Source organism: Coturnix japonica, chromosome 2 (assembly GCF_054131305.1).
Source record: "Coturnix japonica strain WE chromosome 2, WE-NBRP24, whole genome shotgun sequence".
Taxonomy (NCBI): Eukaryota; Metazoa; Chordata; class Aves; order Galliformes; family Phasianidae; genus Coturnix; species Coturnix japonica.
In genome coordinates this window covers 122,000,211-122,013,313 of record NC_140664.1, presented here as the reverse complement: position 1 = coordinate 122,013,313, position 13,103 = coordinate 122,000,211, and the positions used below count along the sequence as shown (strand labels likewise).

General features: G+C 40.5%; 1 protein-coding gene across 12 annotated transcripts in view; it reads right to left on the bottom strand.

Annotated features, from left to right (window-relative positions):
- Window positions 1-13,103, bottom strand: part of CACNB2 (calcium voltage-gated channel auxiliary subunit beta 2) — a 220,394-nt gene that overhangs the window by 107,593 nt on the left and 99,698 nt on the right. Inside the window, exon 1 of one of the 12 annotated variants that reach the window (XM_015853457.3) lies at window positions 2,158-2,492. The exons of the other annotated variants lie outside the window; for them this stretch is intronic. Coding sequence (XP_015708943.2) covers window positions 2,158-2,208 — 51 coding nt within the window. The 5' untranslated portion in view covers window positions 2,209-2,492. Of the gene's footprint in view, window positions 1-2,157; window positions 2,493-13,103 lie in introns of those variants that run through there. 12 annotated transcript variants of the gene reach the window in all.

The window sequence follows — 13,103 nt, the reverse complement described above, 5'->3', positions numbered from 1 at the left end:
TTCCTGCTTTCCACTATTTTGAACATCTACACTGAAAACAAGTCCACTTCAGCTGAAGCTGGCAGTTGTATACCTTCATACTTCAGGGCTTCTAAAATACTTCATACTTCTAAAACACACTGAATGTGTTAATGGACCATGATGACATGTGGGGATAACTTAATCCTTCCTTGCCTCCCAAACATAGGAGCAGATTTTAATTTGGAGTAAAGAGCAGTTGCCAACAGGCAGACAGAAGGAAAGTTAGCAATAGCTACTCAGCTGCTCAACTGGAGATCCACAAATCATCCAGAGAAAGAATCACAGAGTCACAGAATTGTAGGGGCTGAGAGATCAGAGAGTCCAACGCCCCTACAAAGCAGGGTCCCTGCAGCAGGCTGCACAGGTAGGCATCCAGCTGGTTCTTTAATATCTCCAGAGGAGACACAACCTCTCTGGTCAGCCTGTTCCAGTGCTCCATCACCCTTACTGTGAAGAAGTTCCTTTTCATATTGGTGCAGAACTTCCTATGCTCAAATTTATGGCCATTTCCCCTTGACCTGTCCCACAGACTGCTGAAAAGAGGTTGGCCACATGTCCTTGACTCCCACACTTAAGATATTTATAAACATTAATACGATCACCTCTGAGTCTTTTTATTATTACTATTATTATTATTATTTTATTATTATTAAGGCTGAACAGATTCAGTTCACTCAGCCTTTCCTCATAGGAGAGATGCTCCAGGCCCTTTATCATCTTTGTGGCCCTTTGCTGGACTCTCTCCAGGGGATCCCAGCCTTTTTTGTACTGGGGGGCCCAGAACAGGATACAGTATTCCAGGTGAGGCCTGACTGGGGCAGAATTGAGGGGGAGGATGGTCTCCCTTGACCTGCTGGCCATGCACCTTTTAATGCACTCTAGGATCCCATTGTCCTTGGCCACCAGGGAACACTGCTGGCTCATGGACAATCTGTTGTCAACCAGGATGCCCAGGTCCTTCTCCACAGAGCTCCTCTCCATCAGGTCATGTCCCAACCTTTACTGATACCTTCGGTTATTCCTTCCCAGGTGGAAGACTCTGCACTTGCTTCGTTAAAGCTCATCTAGTTTATCGCTGCCCAGCTCTCCAGTCTGTCCAGGTCTGGCTGAATGGCAGCACCACCTTTCAGGGTGTCAGCCACTCCTCCCAGCTTTCTATCATCAGTGTTGGACTCCACCCCTTGTCAAGGTCATTGATAAAGATACAAGAACAAGACCAGAGAGCAGCCATTATACAAGATGCATTGTACCTGAGCAGTCTCACAGTAACAGCAAAGCAACTCTCACGCCTGTGGTGCACTGCTTCTCTGCAACCATATTCAAACCTTGCATAGAGCAAGCTTTTATCCAAGCATTTGGATGACGTTTACTTTTACTATTATAGAAATATGTTATTCATACTGTTTTGATCTCCATTCTCTGCTTCCTGCAGCAAAAGAAGGAAAACAAAGCAAACCCAAGTACTACATTTCAAACATCTTTGTTATTTACATTGTATTTCAGAAGCTCAGCTGAAGCTGGGATACCTGCTTCCATCATCCCCTGGCACCAGGGGACACCTGTCTGGTAAGAGGTTGCCAAATCAAAACTCGTGAGAGCAGTACAGCTCAGCCCAAAGCAGAAAATAGAGCACACCATGTGTGCCCCGGCAGACAATGTACTTCAAAGTGTTGCCAGTAGAGAGTCCCATTGCGCTCATATTGAGGAGAAAACATTCATTTAGAGCAATCTTAAGGACACAGAACAGCGAGATACTTTGTTTCAGCTGTGGCTAACAGGACTCCAGATAGGAGAACCAGTGGCAGCAGCCACCTGCACAGGCTTTCACTTCCCCTCACCTCCAGCATTTGCAGTTTTTCAGCGTCAGCAATTTCGTGTCAGATTAATTAAAAAAGCCCAAGCAAACAACAACAAACAACAAAAATCAACAACCAAAACATGGAACTCTCAACAGTATCATTTGGACTTCTGTTGAAAGGCGGACACATTTTCCAACACCATTTAAGCGTGGTTAGATGAGAGCAAAGTGAAACATTTTAACTGTAATTAAGTTAATTTGCTAGCCAGTCTGTATGTTTCATTTCTAAATTCAGTCGCTCCCCAGCATCTGGCCCGGCTCCTGCAACATATGCTTACCCCCCGTGCACCGAGCTCAGCCTGTGGAGACATCGGGCGTCTGTCGAGCATGCCAGCCGTGCTCCGCGCAGGCCAGCCCTCCCTTCAGCGACGCGTCCTCCAGCAGCAAAACCTCCCCAACTGAGCAGCACACTGCCAAAACTTCGGCACATCAGCCTACGTGAACCATTACTGGCTCCTTCTCCTCTTCAGGCCTGACTTAAAGCGCCAAGTTTTTGCATACATGAGGCGATCCTGCTTGCTGGAGACTTCTCTCAGCTGTTGATCTGATTCAATTCCTATGTTAGGTTACAGCTCAGCGGATAGCCCGTCACCATCAATTAGCAAGGAAGTGTGGGAGGGTTCTGTGCTCCAAGCGACGTCAGCCGCTTTGGGAAAGAAGCCTGAACACTTGCTGGAGTAACACAACATTTTATTAATCTCAGATGCATGCCTTGCAGCACGCACGGCCTCCAGTTAACATGCAGCTGGCTTTGCAGCCACGAGCAAATCACAGAGAAGTGTCCAAATACAAAAAGTGTATTTCTTTCTGCTTATGGATATGGGTTTGATTTTACTTTTTGTCCTTTTTTTCTGATCAGAATTATTAGGCACTGATATGACTAGGTGGAAATCTTAATTCAGGATGGATATCTCCCGTGTGAAAGAAAAATTAAGCTTGACCACAATAAAGGCAGAAGAGTGATGCATTCAAATGAAGCTCAACCCCAGAGGCTTCAAAAAACAACCATCCTAAAAACAATCAAAAGTAGAAGTCATTCACCACATTGGTAGACCAGTCCACTCAAATCATCAGTGAAACTCTCATGTTTACCATTATTGGCCTTAGTGAGTCTAAGATTTTTGCAGGATTAGGGCCAACTGGCTTAAATTAAAAGTAAAGGGTAAATGCTTCTGAAGGTATTGCAAAGAGGAATAAAGCATGGGGAGCAATGAGAAGGAAGAGCTCCGGACAAAGAACTGCATAGCAGCAGCTTCCTGCCCTGCTACCACTGGGGCAGTAAGTGGTAACTCAGTGACTGCAGAGAGCAACACCAACATATGGGGGGCTCCAGCTGCCCAGTGAGGTGGGCAAACTTCTCAGGTTATGCATATATATTTTTATATGCACAATCAAGAAGCAAAGTCCCATCAAGTCAAAACTGGGCTGTGAGAGCTGAAAACATTTCCTATTGCCACCCCCTTAACACTGACTGTGTAAGCAGACTGTGAAGCTGAAGGTAGCTGAAGAGGGACACTTGCTCATCTCTCAAGTACTGAGACACGATATAGATATTAACAAAAACCTCAGGCTGGCTACCAGTTATATGAGTAGGTTCCAACACATATGCTTGTAAGGTGCAGCAAAGTCAATGCAAGGTTATCTTCTTTTTGTGTCCCCTGCAAAACTCAGTGAAAATGTGTTTTATTGATTTACTTATAACAGCTGCTTACCACATCCTTAACAATTCTAAAAGGTGGTTTTGGTTTGCCCATTGGTCATTCATGTTGTTTAAACTTTCCCACAGTTTCAGATGCCAATATTCATGCTGGAAGCTCAGATGGTAAATTAAATTAAATCAGTAGAAACTTTGCTTATGATGAAAGCCAAATGCTTCTCTCTCATGAAATAGATATTTCTATTTACATGGAAAAATTAAGCAAGAAAGTGAAAAATTGAACACTGACAAGTGGTTGTGTAGTATAATCTGACTTCCATGTGAGATGCTTTATGACATTGGAAATGCTGAAGCCACTACTGTTTGAAAAATGAAGCAAACAATAAACTTCATCAATTGCAGTTTCAGAAGGCTGTGAGAAGTACAGCAACTTCTGATCCAACACCGTATTAATAACTTCTTTTAGAGTACAATCACTGAGCTAGTTTCTTGGCAAATTAATATGCTTAAGAACGTAACACACACTGTGGGACACAAATACCTTGGGGCAAATCAGAACTGAAGAATACACAATCGTAGTCCCAGCTGGAATGTCAGAGTTAGCACAAGGCAGCCTCAATTCCAGAGCCATGTATTTTGTCCTTCAGCAAGTTCTCCAGAATCCTGAAGCCAAGCCTTCAAGACTGGGCTCTCATCATGGGAAATCCTGGCATCACAACATTGAAACAAAAGAACTTTGTACTAGAAAACACTGTAAGATGACTCAGACTGCAGACACAGTAACAGGGAAAATCCCTGGTAATGATCATGAAGTTTCTAAATCTTCTAGACATAGAATAGAAACCACTTTTTAAAAGCAGCAAGAACAGCACAACAACAACAGAACTTCTGTTATATATATAAATATATAATAATTATATATATATATAAAATAAAGTGTTTTCCTCAGTAGTCTCAATCAATTTTGAATACAACTCTATGAAATTTAACTACATGTTTGGACTATAAATGCTATGAAACACAAGTTAGTAGAAGCACCAAATGCTTAAATACTCAGATATCTACCAATAGAAACTTATTTGTGAGTGTCTGATTATACTGCATTGTATTGAGTTGGGCTTTTTGGGGGGGTTGTTTTCTTGCTTGTTTGTTTTTGTGTTTTCTTTTTACCAAACCAATGCATCTGGGTTATTTTTCTGTCCCTAGCTGAAAAGAAGGTGGCTGTCTAAGAAAGTTCTTGTTGACAAATCAGACAATGACTTGTTAGTGGTCACAACAGGCAACATCTCAAAGGTAACAAAAGTTGAGACACAAGTAATTTTTCTCATCATCTAATTACTGTGCATCAACTGATCTATATGTGAACATGTGGGCACTCTTAGCATATGGCAAACAAATTAGGACCATTTATTGTGATTCTGCCTCGTTATGGATTAAGCTATGTGGCATTTGCTGATGGAAAAACACATGACTAGGCAAAGCATGATAACTTCTCAACCCACGTATCTACAACTAGTGTACTCACAAGGAATCTTCTGTTTCTCCTTCTACTTGCATTTTAAAGGTAGAAATTGCTCCTACTTTGTTCTGGGTACCTGAGAGACCTCCTTAGTTTTTATTCAACCATCAGGTACCTCACCAGTCTTGCACAGTGTCACACAATACAAATTCATGTTACTGAGATTCCTCAGTCATCTTTTAAGTACCTTGACATGAATATCCCACACAAAGGCCTCAGGGTGAAGGAAGTACTGTCCAAGCTGTTGCCTTTCCCAGCCAACCTTGGCCACCAAACCTCACCATGAAGCATAATGGTATAACACACCAAGGGCCTTGTGAGTTTAATTTCTATTTTGTAACGCATAGCAATAGCTCCACAGTTTAATGCTCTTTACGTTCAGAAACACAAAAGTGATCTACTTTTAAAGGAGTATCTCACACTTACAACATGAATAAATACTCTCCCCCACTCAAGTAAGCTCTTGAGTAACATCTAATGAAGTAGATAGAAAAAAAAAATGATGGTTGTAAGATACACATGGTTGTATTTAACAGCTAAATGAAGTATTTCTTTCATTGGAGATAATTCATGTCACAATTTCCCCCTCCTCCAAAGTATAAATTTAACTCCAACCGCAGTGAATAAAGGCACGCCCTCCATACATACATTTTGATTTTATACAATAGCTACAATGTTAGCTCACTGCAATCTCCTTCAATGTTAATTCCCTGAAAGTGTTCTTATTGGCATGATATGAAGCCCACAAGGCTCTCTTTACTTGGCTTTAGATTAGGCCATTACATAACTGTAACATCTGGGGCCCATTTCTACTATGCAAGTTCAAACAGACACAATTGCTGCATGCACACAGTCATTTCTGTTTAAAAGAACCATGTGTTTCACAGGAGTAGGACTGATATCTGATTCTGTTCAACTGATCATACAGTACATATTGTCCCAGAAAATGAAACAAACTGCTATCTTCTGAAACTAATATCCTTAATGTATTCTATCTCCTAGTATTCTAGGAGATATTTTTTATCTCCGTGCTGTGCAAATTCATTTCCATCCCTGCACAGGGGATAAAAAGCACAGCAGACCACTGTTGCTACAGCTAGAATTACTGGAAAGGAAAAGGTCTGAGGTCAGTACACTTCCCTTATATTACACACTCTACCATGCAAACTCTAGACTCAGCTGTGATCTTGCACTGGAGATGGCAAAGAAACCTAATCTAAAGTATGAAATCCAAACTACCACCCTGTACCCCAAATCAAGCAATTGTCAATGTGTGGGCGAATGTGCATCAGTGAATGTGCAGCTCCCTGGTGAAGCTGGAAGGGACTGCTGCAAATCAACAAAAAATCCTCATACCACAGTCTGTCATTTAATGTGATGATTGAAAGGTATGGTGAACTGCTATACAGTTTCTAGTTAGCTTTTTTCCTGGTGAAGAACAATTACTATTTCTTTTTTGATACATTTTTTTATCTAGCAGCAATAAAAATATCACCAAAGGATACCCATATACATCCTTGTAACTGCACAAACAATAAAATATTAAGAGGATTATCACTAAAACCTTCTTAAAATCTCCCTACTACTGTTATAGAAAAAGAAAAAAGTGCCTTGTCTTGCTGAATACTGGATAAGCCAGAACTACTACTCAGTAAGGTGCACACTTTACTGTGAATCTGAGAGCACTCTTCAGATTCCATCCTGTAAGGGCTTGTCAAGAATAGGCCAGTAAAACAATATGTTGAAGTGACTACAAATAAATGTATTTCAAAATTATTCATAAAAAAATTATCAATACAAAAAAAGAGCGTCCACTCTGACTTCACGCTATCGATTATTTCAAATATATCACAGAACACTATACAAATCTTTGAGATTATATTTTTATACTGATAGGGGTTACAGCTAATTGGACCAGAATTCTGAAATTTCAGCGATCCTTCTCAGACACTGCTACAAAAGCAGTCTCCACAAATCCATCTAAAAGGAACTGGACTTAGTAACTCACAGCTCAACACCACTTTTCTGGATTAGGAAAGCAATTACTTGCCAAATAAGATTTATAAATAGGCTCAACAAAATAGAATGTAACTCAGTAAAAACAAAAGGGAAAAAAAAAAAGAAAAAAAAAAAGAAAAAAAAGCACTCTTTTTTTTTTTCTTATAAATTAGGAGAAGTATGACAAAAACGTATTCATAGCCAGGTTAAAATAAAATATATTATATACAGAGCTTACTTTGAAAGAAGATTATCAAGACTGTAAAACAAAGCAATCAAAACATTTGGTCAGCTTTAATCGAATTCTCTTCTCCTCGCCTACCTAATCATATTTTGATTTCCACAGAGCTCCTACACTTTTCAGCAAGGAGAATGTTTACTGAGGGACTTCTTTATTTATATATTTGCTCCCTTTGTTCTCCTCAGTGTTTGGGCCCCAGGCCTCCTTTATTGCTCTGACGATTGTGTTATTAACTTGTTCTTTGAACTTTCTGAGATGCTCATCGCTAGCATTCTATATAGCTTCAAAAAGAATTTATTTGTACATCAGGGAACTTGACAGCACTGAGATCCCCTTGCAAGGCCTTATAAGTCTTTTTTTAAGGCATGCAAAAATACGTCATGAGCTCTCAACATGACCAACACGACACAGATGGTCGGAACTTTCCTGTAGTTTTCCCCTCTGATGCACAAGGAGTTGCATATGCATGCACAAGGTGTGAAGCATCTCTCAGTTGGGGAAATTGCACCTTTAGCCTGGGGATAGCTGAGTCCCCAAACTGACAAAAGATCAAGGGAAAGAGGCTACAGCTGGCACTAGACGGTTGAAACCCTTTTTTTTCACAGTTTTTCACAGCCTCTGCATCAAGCTATAAAGAAATCAGAAACAGTCAAATTCAGTAGGTAAAGCTATATCGCCTCTTGTGATAGGAGACTTCACAACACTGTGACAGTCTTCAAAGTGTTGTGAGCAGAAGAGAGGTCTTCACAGTAGAAAGAAGGTGATAATTAGTGGGTACAATTCAGATGCAAATTAACCCCTCAAGGCAGAAGTGTCCCTACTGTTAATCTTAATCAGTCCTGTGGAAAGGCAGGAGGAAGACCCTGAGCCGTCACAACCATCTCCTGTGAAAGTTCAGATGCTGTATTCCTCCTCAGTAAATTACAGAATCACACAATGACAGAATCACCGAGGTTGGAAAAGACCTACAAGATCATCCAGTCCAACCATACACCCATCACCAATAGTTCTCACAAGACCACATCCCTCAACACAACATCCAAATGTTCTTTGAACACCTACAGGATCCATGACTCCACCACCTCCCTGGGCAGCTCATTCCACTGCCTGACCACTCTTTCAGAGAAGTTCACATTAACTTCTCTGAACTTAACCCAAAAAGCAGGTTCTTGCAACACAAATACATACTGAGCCAGCAAATGCATATTAAATAAACCTTAAATATAGTACTACCATTGCAGTTCTTTCAGACTCCACAGAGAATACACCGTACTGTGGAAAGGCATAGTTACACGCTTGCTTTGTGCTTATATTTCTCTGTATTTCTGCTCCTGGCTACAACTGGTAACTTAGTTAAGTCTTTCCTCTGAGTTCATACAGCATATTCTATGTCAAGTGCCAAGTTAGCAGATGAAAGGGAGAAACAGAGAACAAAAGAATACACACTGAGTTTTTCAGCTTCAAAGTTAGCTTTAAGCTGAATTGAAACTTAACTCTCAGGATACATGATGGGGGCTAAGCTTCCCAATGGCTTCAGGGCCAAGAGATGCCTGCAAAATCTTGAAGGACTTCCAGGAAAGGGAGCTGGTATTAAATATACTTAAAGTTTCCTTTTCATTGCTTTTATGTGGTTCTTTTTAAACTCTGGTTCTTGGTTTTGTGATCAAGGGCTGACTTACCTATTGCTCTGGTAAAATAAAAAGCCACCTCTTGTTTTGTTAAAGTAACCCTTTTAAGGGACTGTGCTTAGGGAAAAAAAAAAAAAAAGAAAAGAAAGAAAAAACAAAAGATATGCAAGGAATTGGTGTACATTTTCATTAAACTACGTAGGTCACTATGAATGTTTTACTGTCAAATACCAGGTTATGGGAAGGAGATTTCCCGGAGCATTAAGCAGGGCTCTCCACCACAAACCAGGCAGCAGAGGAGCAGCCCATGATGGCGGGAGCTGCCCCGAAGGTCACATTATCTCAGCAAACAGAGACTTCAGCTGATAGCATTATTTTATTTTCCTCGCTAATTCATTTATTTCCCATGATTACTTCCTTAATATTCTCCAAGAGCCAAGTACATGACATACCCTGCTTTTAAACCTGATTTTGCCCATAACCAGAAGTAATAGTAGACAGTGCACTTCCTGTTAAATGTGGTTGCATAGAGAATTTCAGTATTTCATTTGAAAAGTTTCACTTCCAGAATAAAACACAGTTGTAGAAAGTACTATTTTTTAAAAGCAGAATAATACGGAGAACAACCAGAAGAACCTGAATTTTTTTAAACTGAGGAATACCAATTATTGCATTTCTGAGAAGCTGTACAGTAAACCAGTAAAAGCATGCCACAGAAAATGCTGTTGCCCTGTAAATTATCAAGCACAACAGGAGTTACAAATGCTTGCAAAATGTAATCTTGGCTATGCAAATACCTGTCTTTTATACAAGGGCAAAGCCAGCAGCAGTTTCTGAAGGAACCTGGAGGGATGTCCAAGGGCTGGAGGAAGACCAGGACATTTCCTCCTTCAACTTCTGGTGCAGTCCTAACAGTCAGCAGCAGAATTACTGTAAAGCCTCAGAAGATAAATCAACAGCTGTAGCACAGGCCATTACTCCTGGCTTCTTGTACTGGAGACCAATAAATCCAGCACGCCTGGACCATTCTCCCATACTGAAGCCAGCTGGCTTGGAGTTGCCAAACCCATGGTATTAAGCTAATGCTCTTCCCCTCCAGAAGAGAATGGCTGAGGCCAAGCTGCCCTGCAGAAATACTACGTGGCCTGTGCTGTCTCATGAATGATGCCAAAGAACTGTTTGGAAGACCACATGGTAGCCTAGGCCAAACACACTCTGGGGACCACTCTGACAACAGTGGCTGAACTGTGCCAGGAACCCCTGACACTCCCCAGCTCCTGAGGACAGGAACAGCCTCACTGCCAGAGAGCTTCAGAAATTCCTACAGGCAGAGCAAGGCCCCATTTATGGCCTTAAAGTTACTTTAAGGAATATGCCAGTGGTCATTTCACTACCATTCTTAAGCCAACTTGAATATTTTCATTTTATAGCCTCACATGATCATCTAGAACTTCCTTTCCATTGATGGCAAGAGCCCAGATGTCCACCATCCCATTGAAACTCCATGGACACTCTCAGCAGCTCTCCTACACCCAGGGTACTAACCAGGCCTTTAGCAGTAAGGGAGGCCTACAGCCATGCTGAACATCTTGCACCACTGATATAGCCTGAGATCTTGCCCTCAGTTTGAGCAATGCTGGTAGCTCTTGTGGTTTGATTATGTATCTTCTCTTTCTATCAAAAGGTCTGTTAAGTCATTTAACTCCATTAAGCCTTGGTAAAATATGTAAGTAGAGATTTAGGAATCCAAACTGTTCAACACAGTGCTGACATTTAACTGCCTGGTTAGTTTAATGCACATGATGTTGGTTTAAAGAATGGGTTAATCCACATCTATTATACTTGCAAGTGTTTGCACATTTCAGATTGCTGATGGCATCCATTAAAAATAAACCAGTCAACTAACTAACCAATAAACCATCTATCTTATTGCAACTAGGGTGATTACTGTGAACTTCTTCAAGGCATATTTTCACTTCCCCTTGACGATCACTATTTCCCTCTCCTCATCTTTTCACAACCAACTTCATAAACCATTTAAGACAGCCAAAATTTAGATAACTATAATGTAATATGAGTAAAGGCATATGTTCCCTTTGTGTCATCAGGATAATATTACAAGTTTAGTGCCTCCAGACACTTATTCCCAGAGAAGAAGCTGGGCAGCACCAGACCTGCAGAACAGAAAGCTACACCTCTCAGCATGCAGGGCTGCTCTGAGTATGTAAGCCATAGAGAAAATGGTGTGTGTTTTTTTTTCTCTTTGCTAGTTAATTTTTGTTTATTCTTGGCCGATAAAAGGTTTCAGTGGCGCAGCAAATCAAACCTACTAAATCTGCATGCATCAGCTCCAGAGAGCGGTCAGAAGCAGAAAGTAATCAGAGACAGGAATTAAGAGAATGATTTTGTGTCCCAGATCTGGTGGCTGCCACAGGATTGCTGGGCAGTCCTATTTAGACAAGAGGCTGCTGGAAAGAAGATTCTAGAAACAAACAGACAAACCAACAAACAACAAATGTGTAAGTTCCGCTTCCTATTTCTGGTACAAAACAGACACTTCATGTTTTGTTTCTGTTGTAGAGAGGCGAATACACAATAGAAAAGAACCAGTGTAAATTATAGAAGCAATTGGGACACTTGTGTAACAGAAATAAAAGAGAAAGGGATTAAGAAAAGAGAATTAAGTAAATAACAGGGATATTTTTAAAAGTATGTTTTCCTACAGAGACTATTTTGACTCTGAAGCAAGGGGCTGAGAAGGAAAAAATGGGAAAAAGACACCAGTGGGGTCAGAAAAGCACAGAACTCTGCACCCCCTGCTACCATGCAAAGCTGAACAGTGCTCCATGCCGAGGCAAATTCCCCTGCCTGCCCTAAGATGAGGCGAGGGGAGGGGAGGGCAGGGGGGGGAAAGGAAGGTGGGGTAGGAGGCCCCCCACATTTCTAAGCTGCTGGAAGGTAGAGAAACACAGAATTCATGTTCTACATGCTGTAGACACTGATCACTTATTGTACATAGGTGGAAATGCCTATTGAGAATATAACTAAATAAATACATAGATACATTTTCCTTTATTTGTAATGCATAGAAGTCAGGCACAAAGCACTCAGTTGTGTTTTTCAGTCAGTGTTGCTTTCCATGCATTGTTCACAGTACAGGAAATGCATTATAACAGAGTTTTACAGTGTCTGACAACAGCAAGCCCTGAGCTACAGACACAGAACCAGCGGTCAGTTGCGTCTGACCATTAGGATATCTAATATTGGTTTGGTGCATCTCAAAACATTAAAATCTCAAGCATAATACATCAGAAAAATTTATAAATCAAATGTTGGTTTTTTTTTAATTGTATTATTCACATTACTTCAGTTTTAAATGACAATTGCTTATTTCTAAAGCCAACATTTTTATTTTTATTTTTATTTTTATTTTTATTTTTATTTTTATTTTTATTTTTATTTTTATTTTTATTTTTATTTTTATTTTATTTATTTTTTTACAACAGGGGCTGTCACTCAAACTGGTTTAAAAGCTCACTTTCATCTGGATTAATATCTTTGCAGTCTTCTCCCTGCTTCCAACTTCTGTCACTCACCCACATCATCATCCTATTCTCCTCCATATCACTGTATGTTCTCTCAAAATTTTGTTTTTCTTTTCCTAATTAATATGTTTTTCCCTTCACAGTCTTTTAATCCACTTCATCTGGTATAACAGTTTTCCTGTACTCTCACTCCACAAAAGCTAGCCAGACAAACAAAACCTGCCAGGACCCCCGCTCTCAATCTTACTTTCTCCAAAAACCCAGGAAAGCAGAAATTCACCAAAGAGGAAGGAATCAGCTGGTAGTGTCAGACCTGAATAAATGCCTGAAACCTCTCCTGAGATCTGTCAGGAAGAGTAATTTCCTTTTATTATTTTATTTTGTATATTTTAATACCTCTATTTCTGCCTTAAAGCTGCTTTGCTGGACATTTTACAACAGGTCCCTTCTAGTGAGGGGTTCAGAGCCAGCCTCTCCCCTTGGTGACAGGGGTTGGTGAGGAAGGGCACACATGAGAATGACAAGAAACAGGTATTGATTTGGGTCAGACCCATTGTTTTTGGAAATAGAGGCAGAAAAGTAGGCTTGCTGCTACCAGCGTAATTCCAGTTTTTCCCTTTCCTTGCACATAGTTAA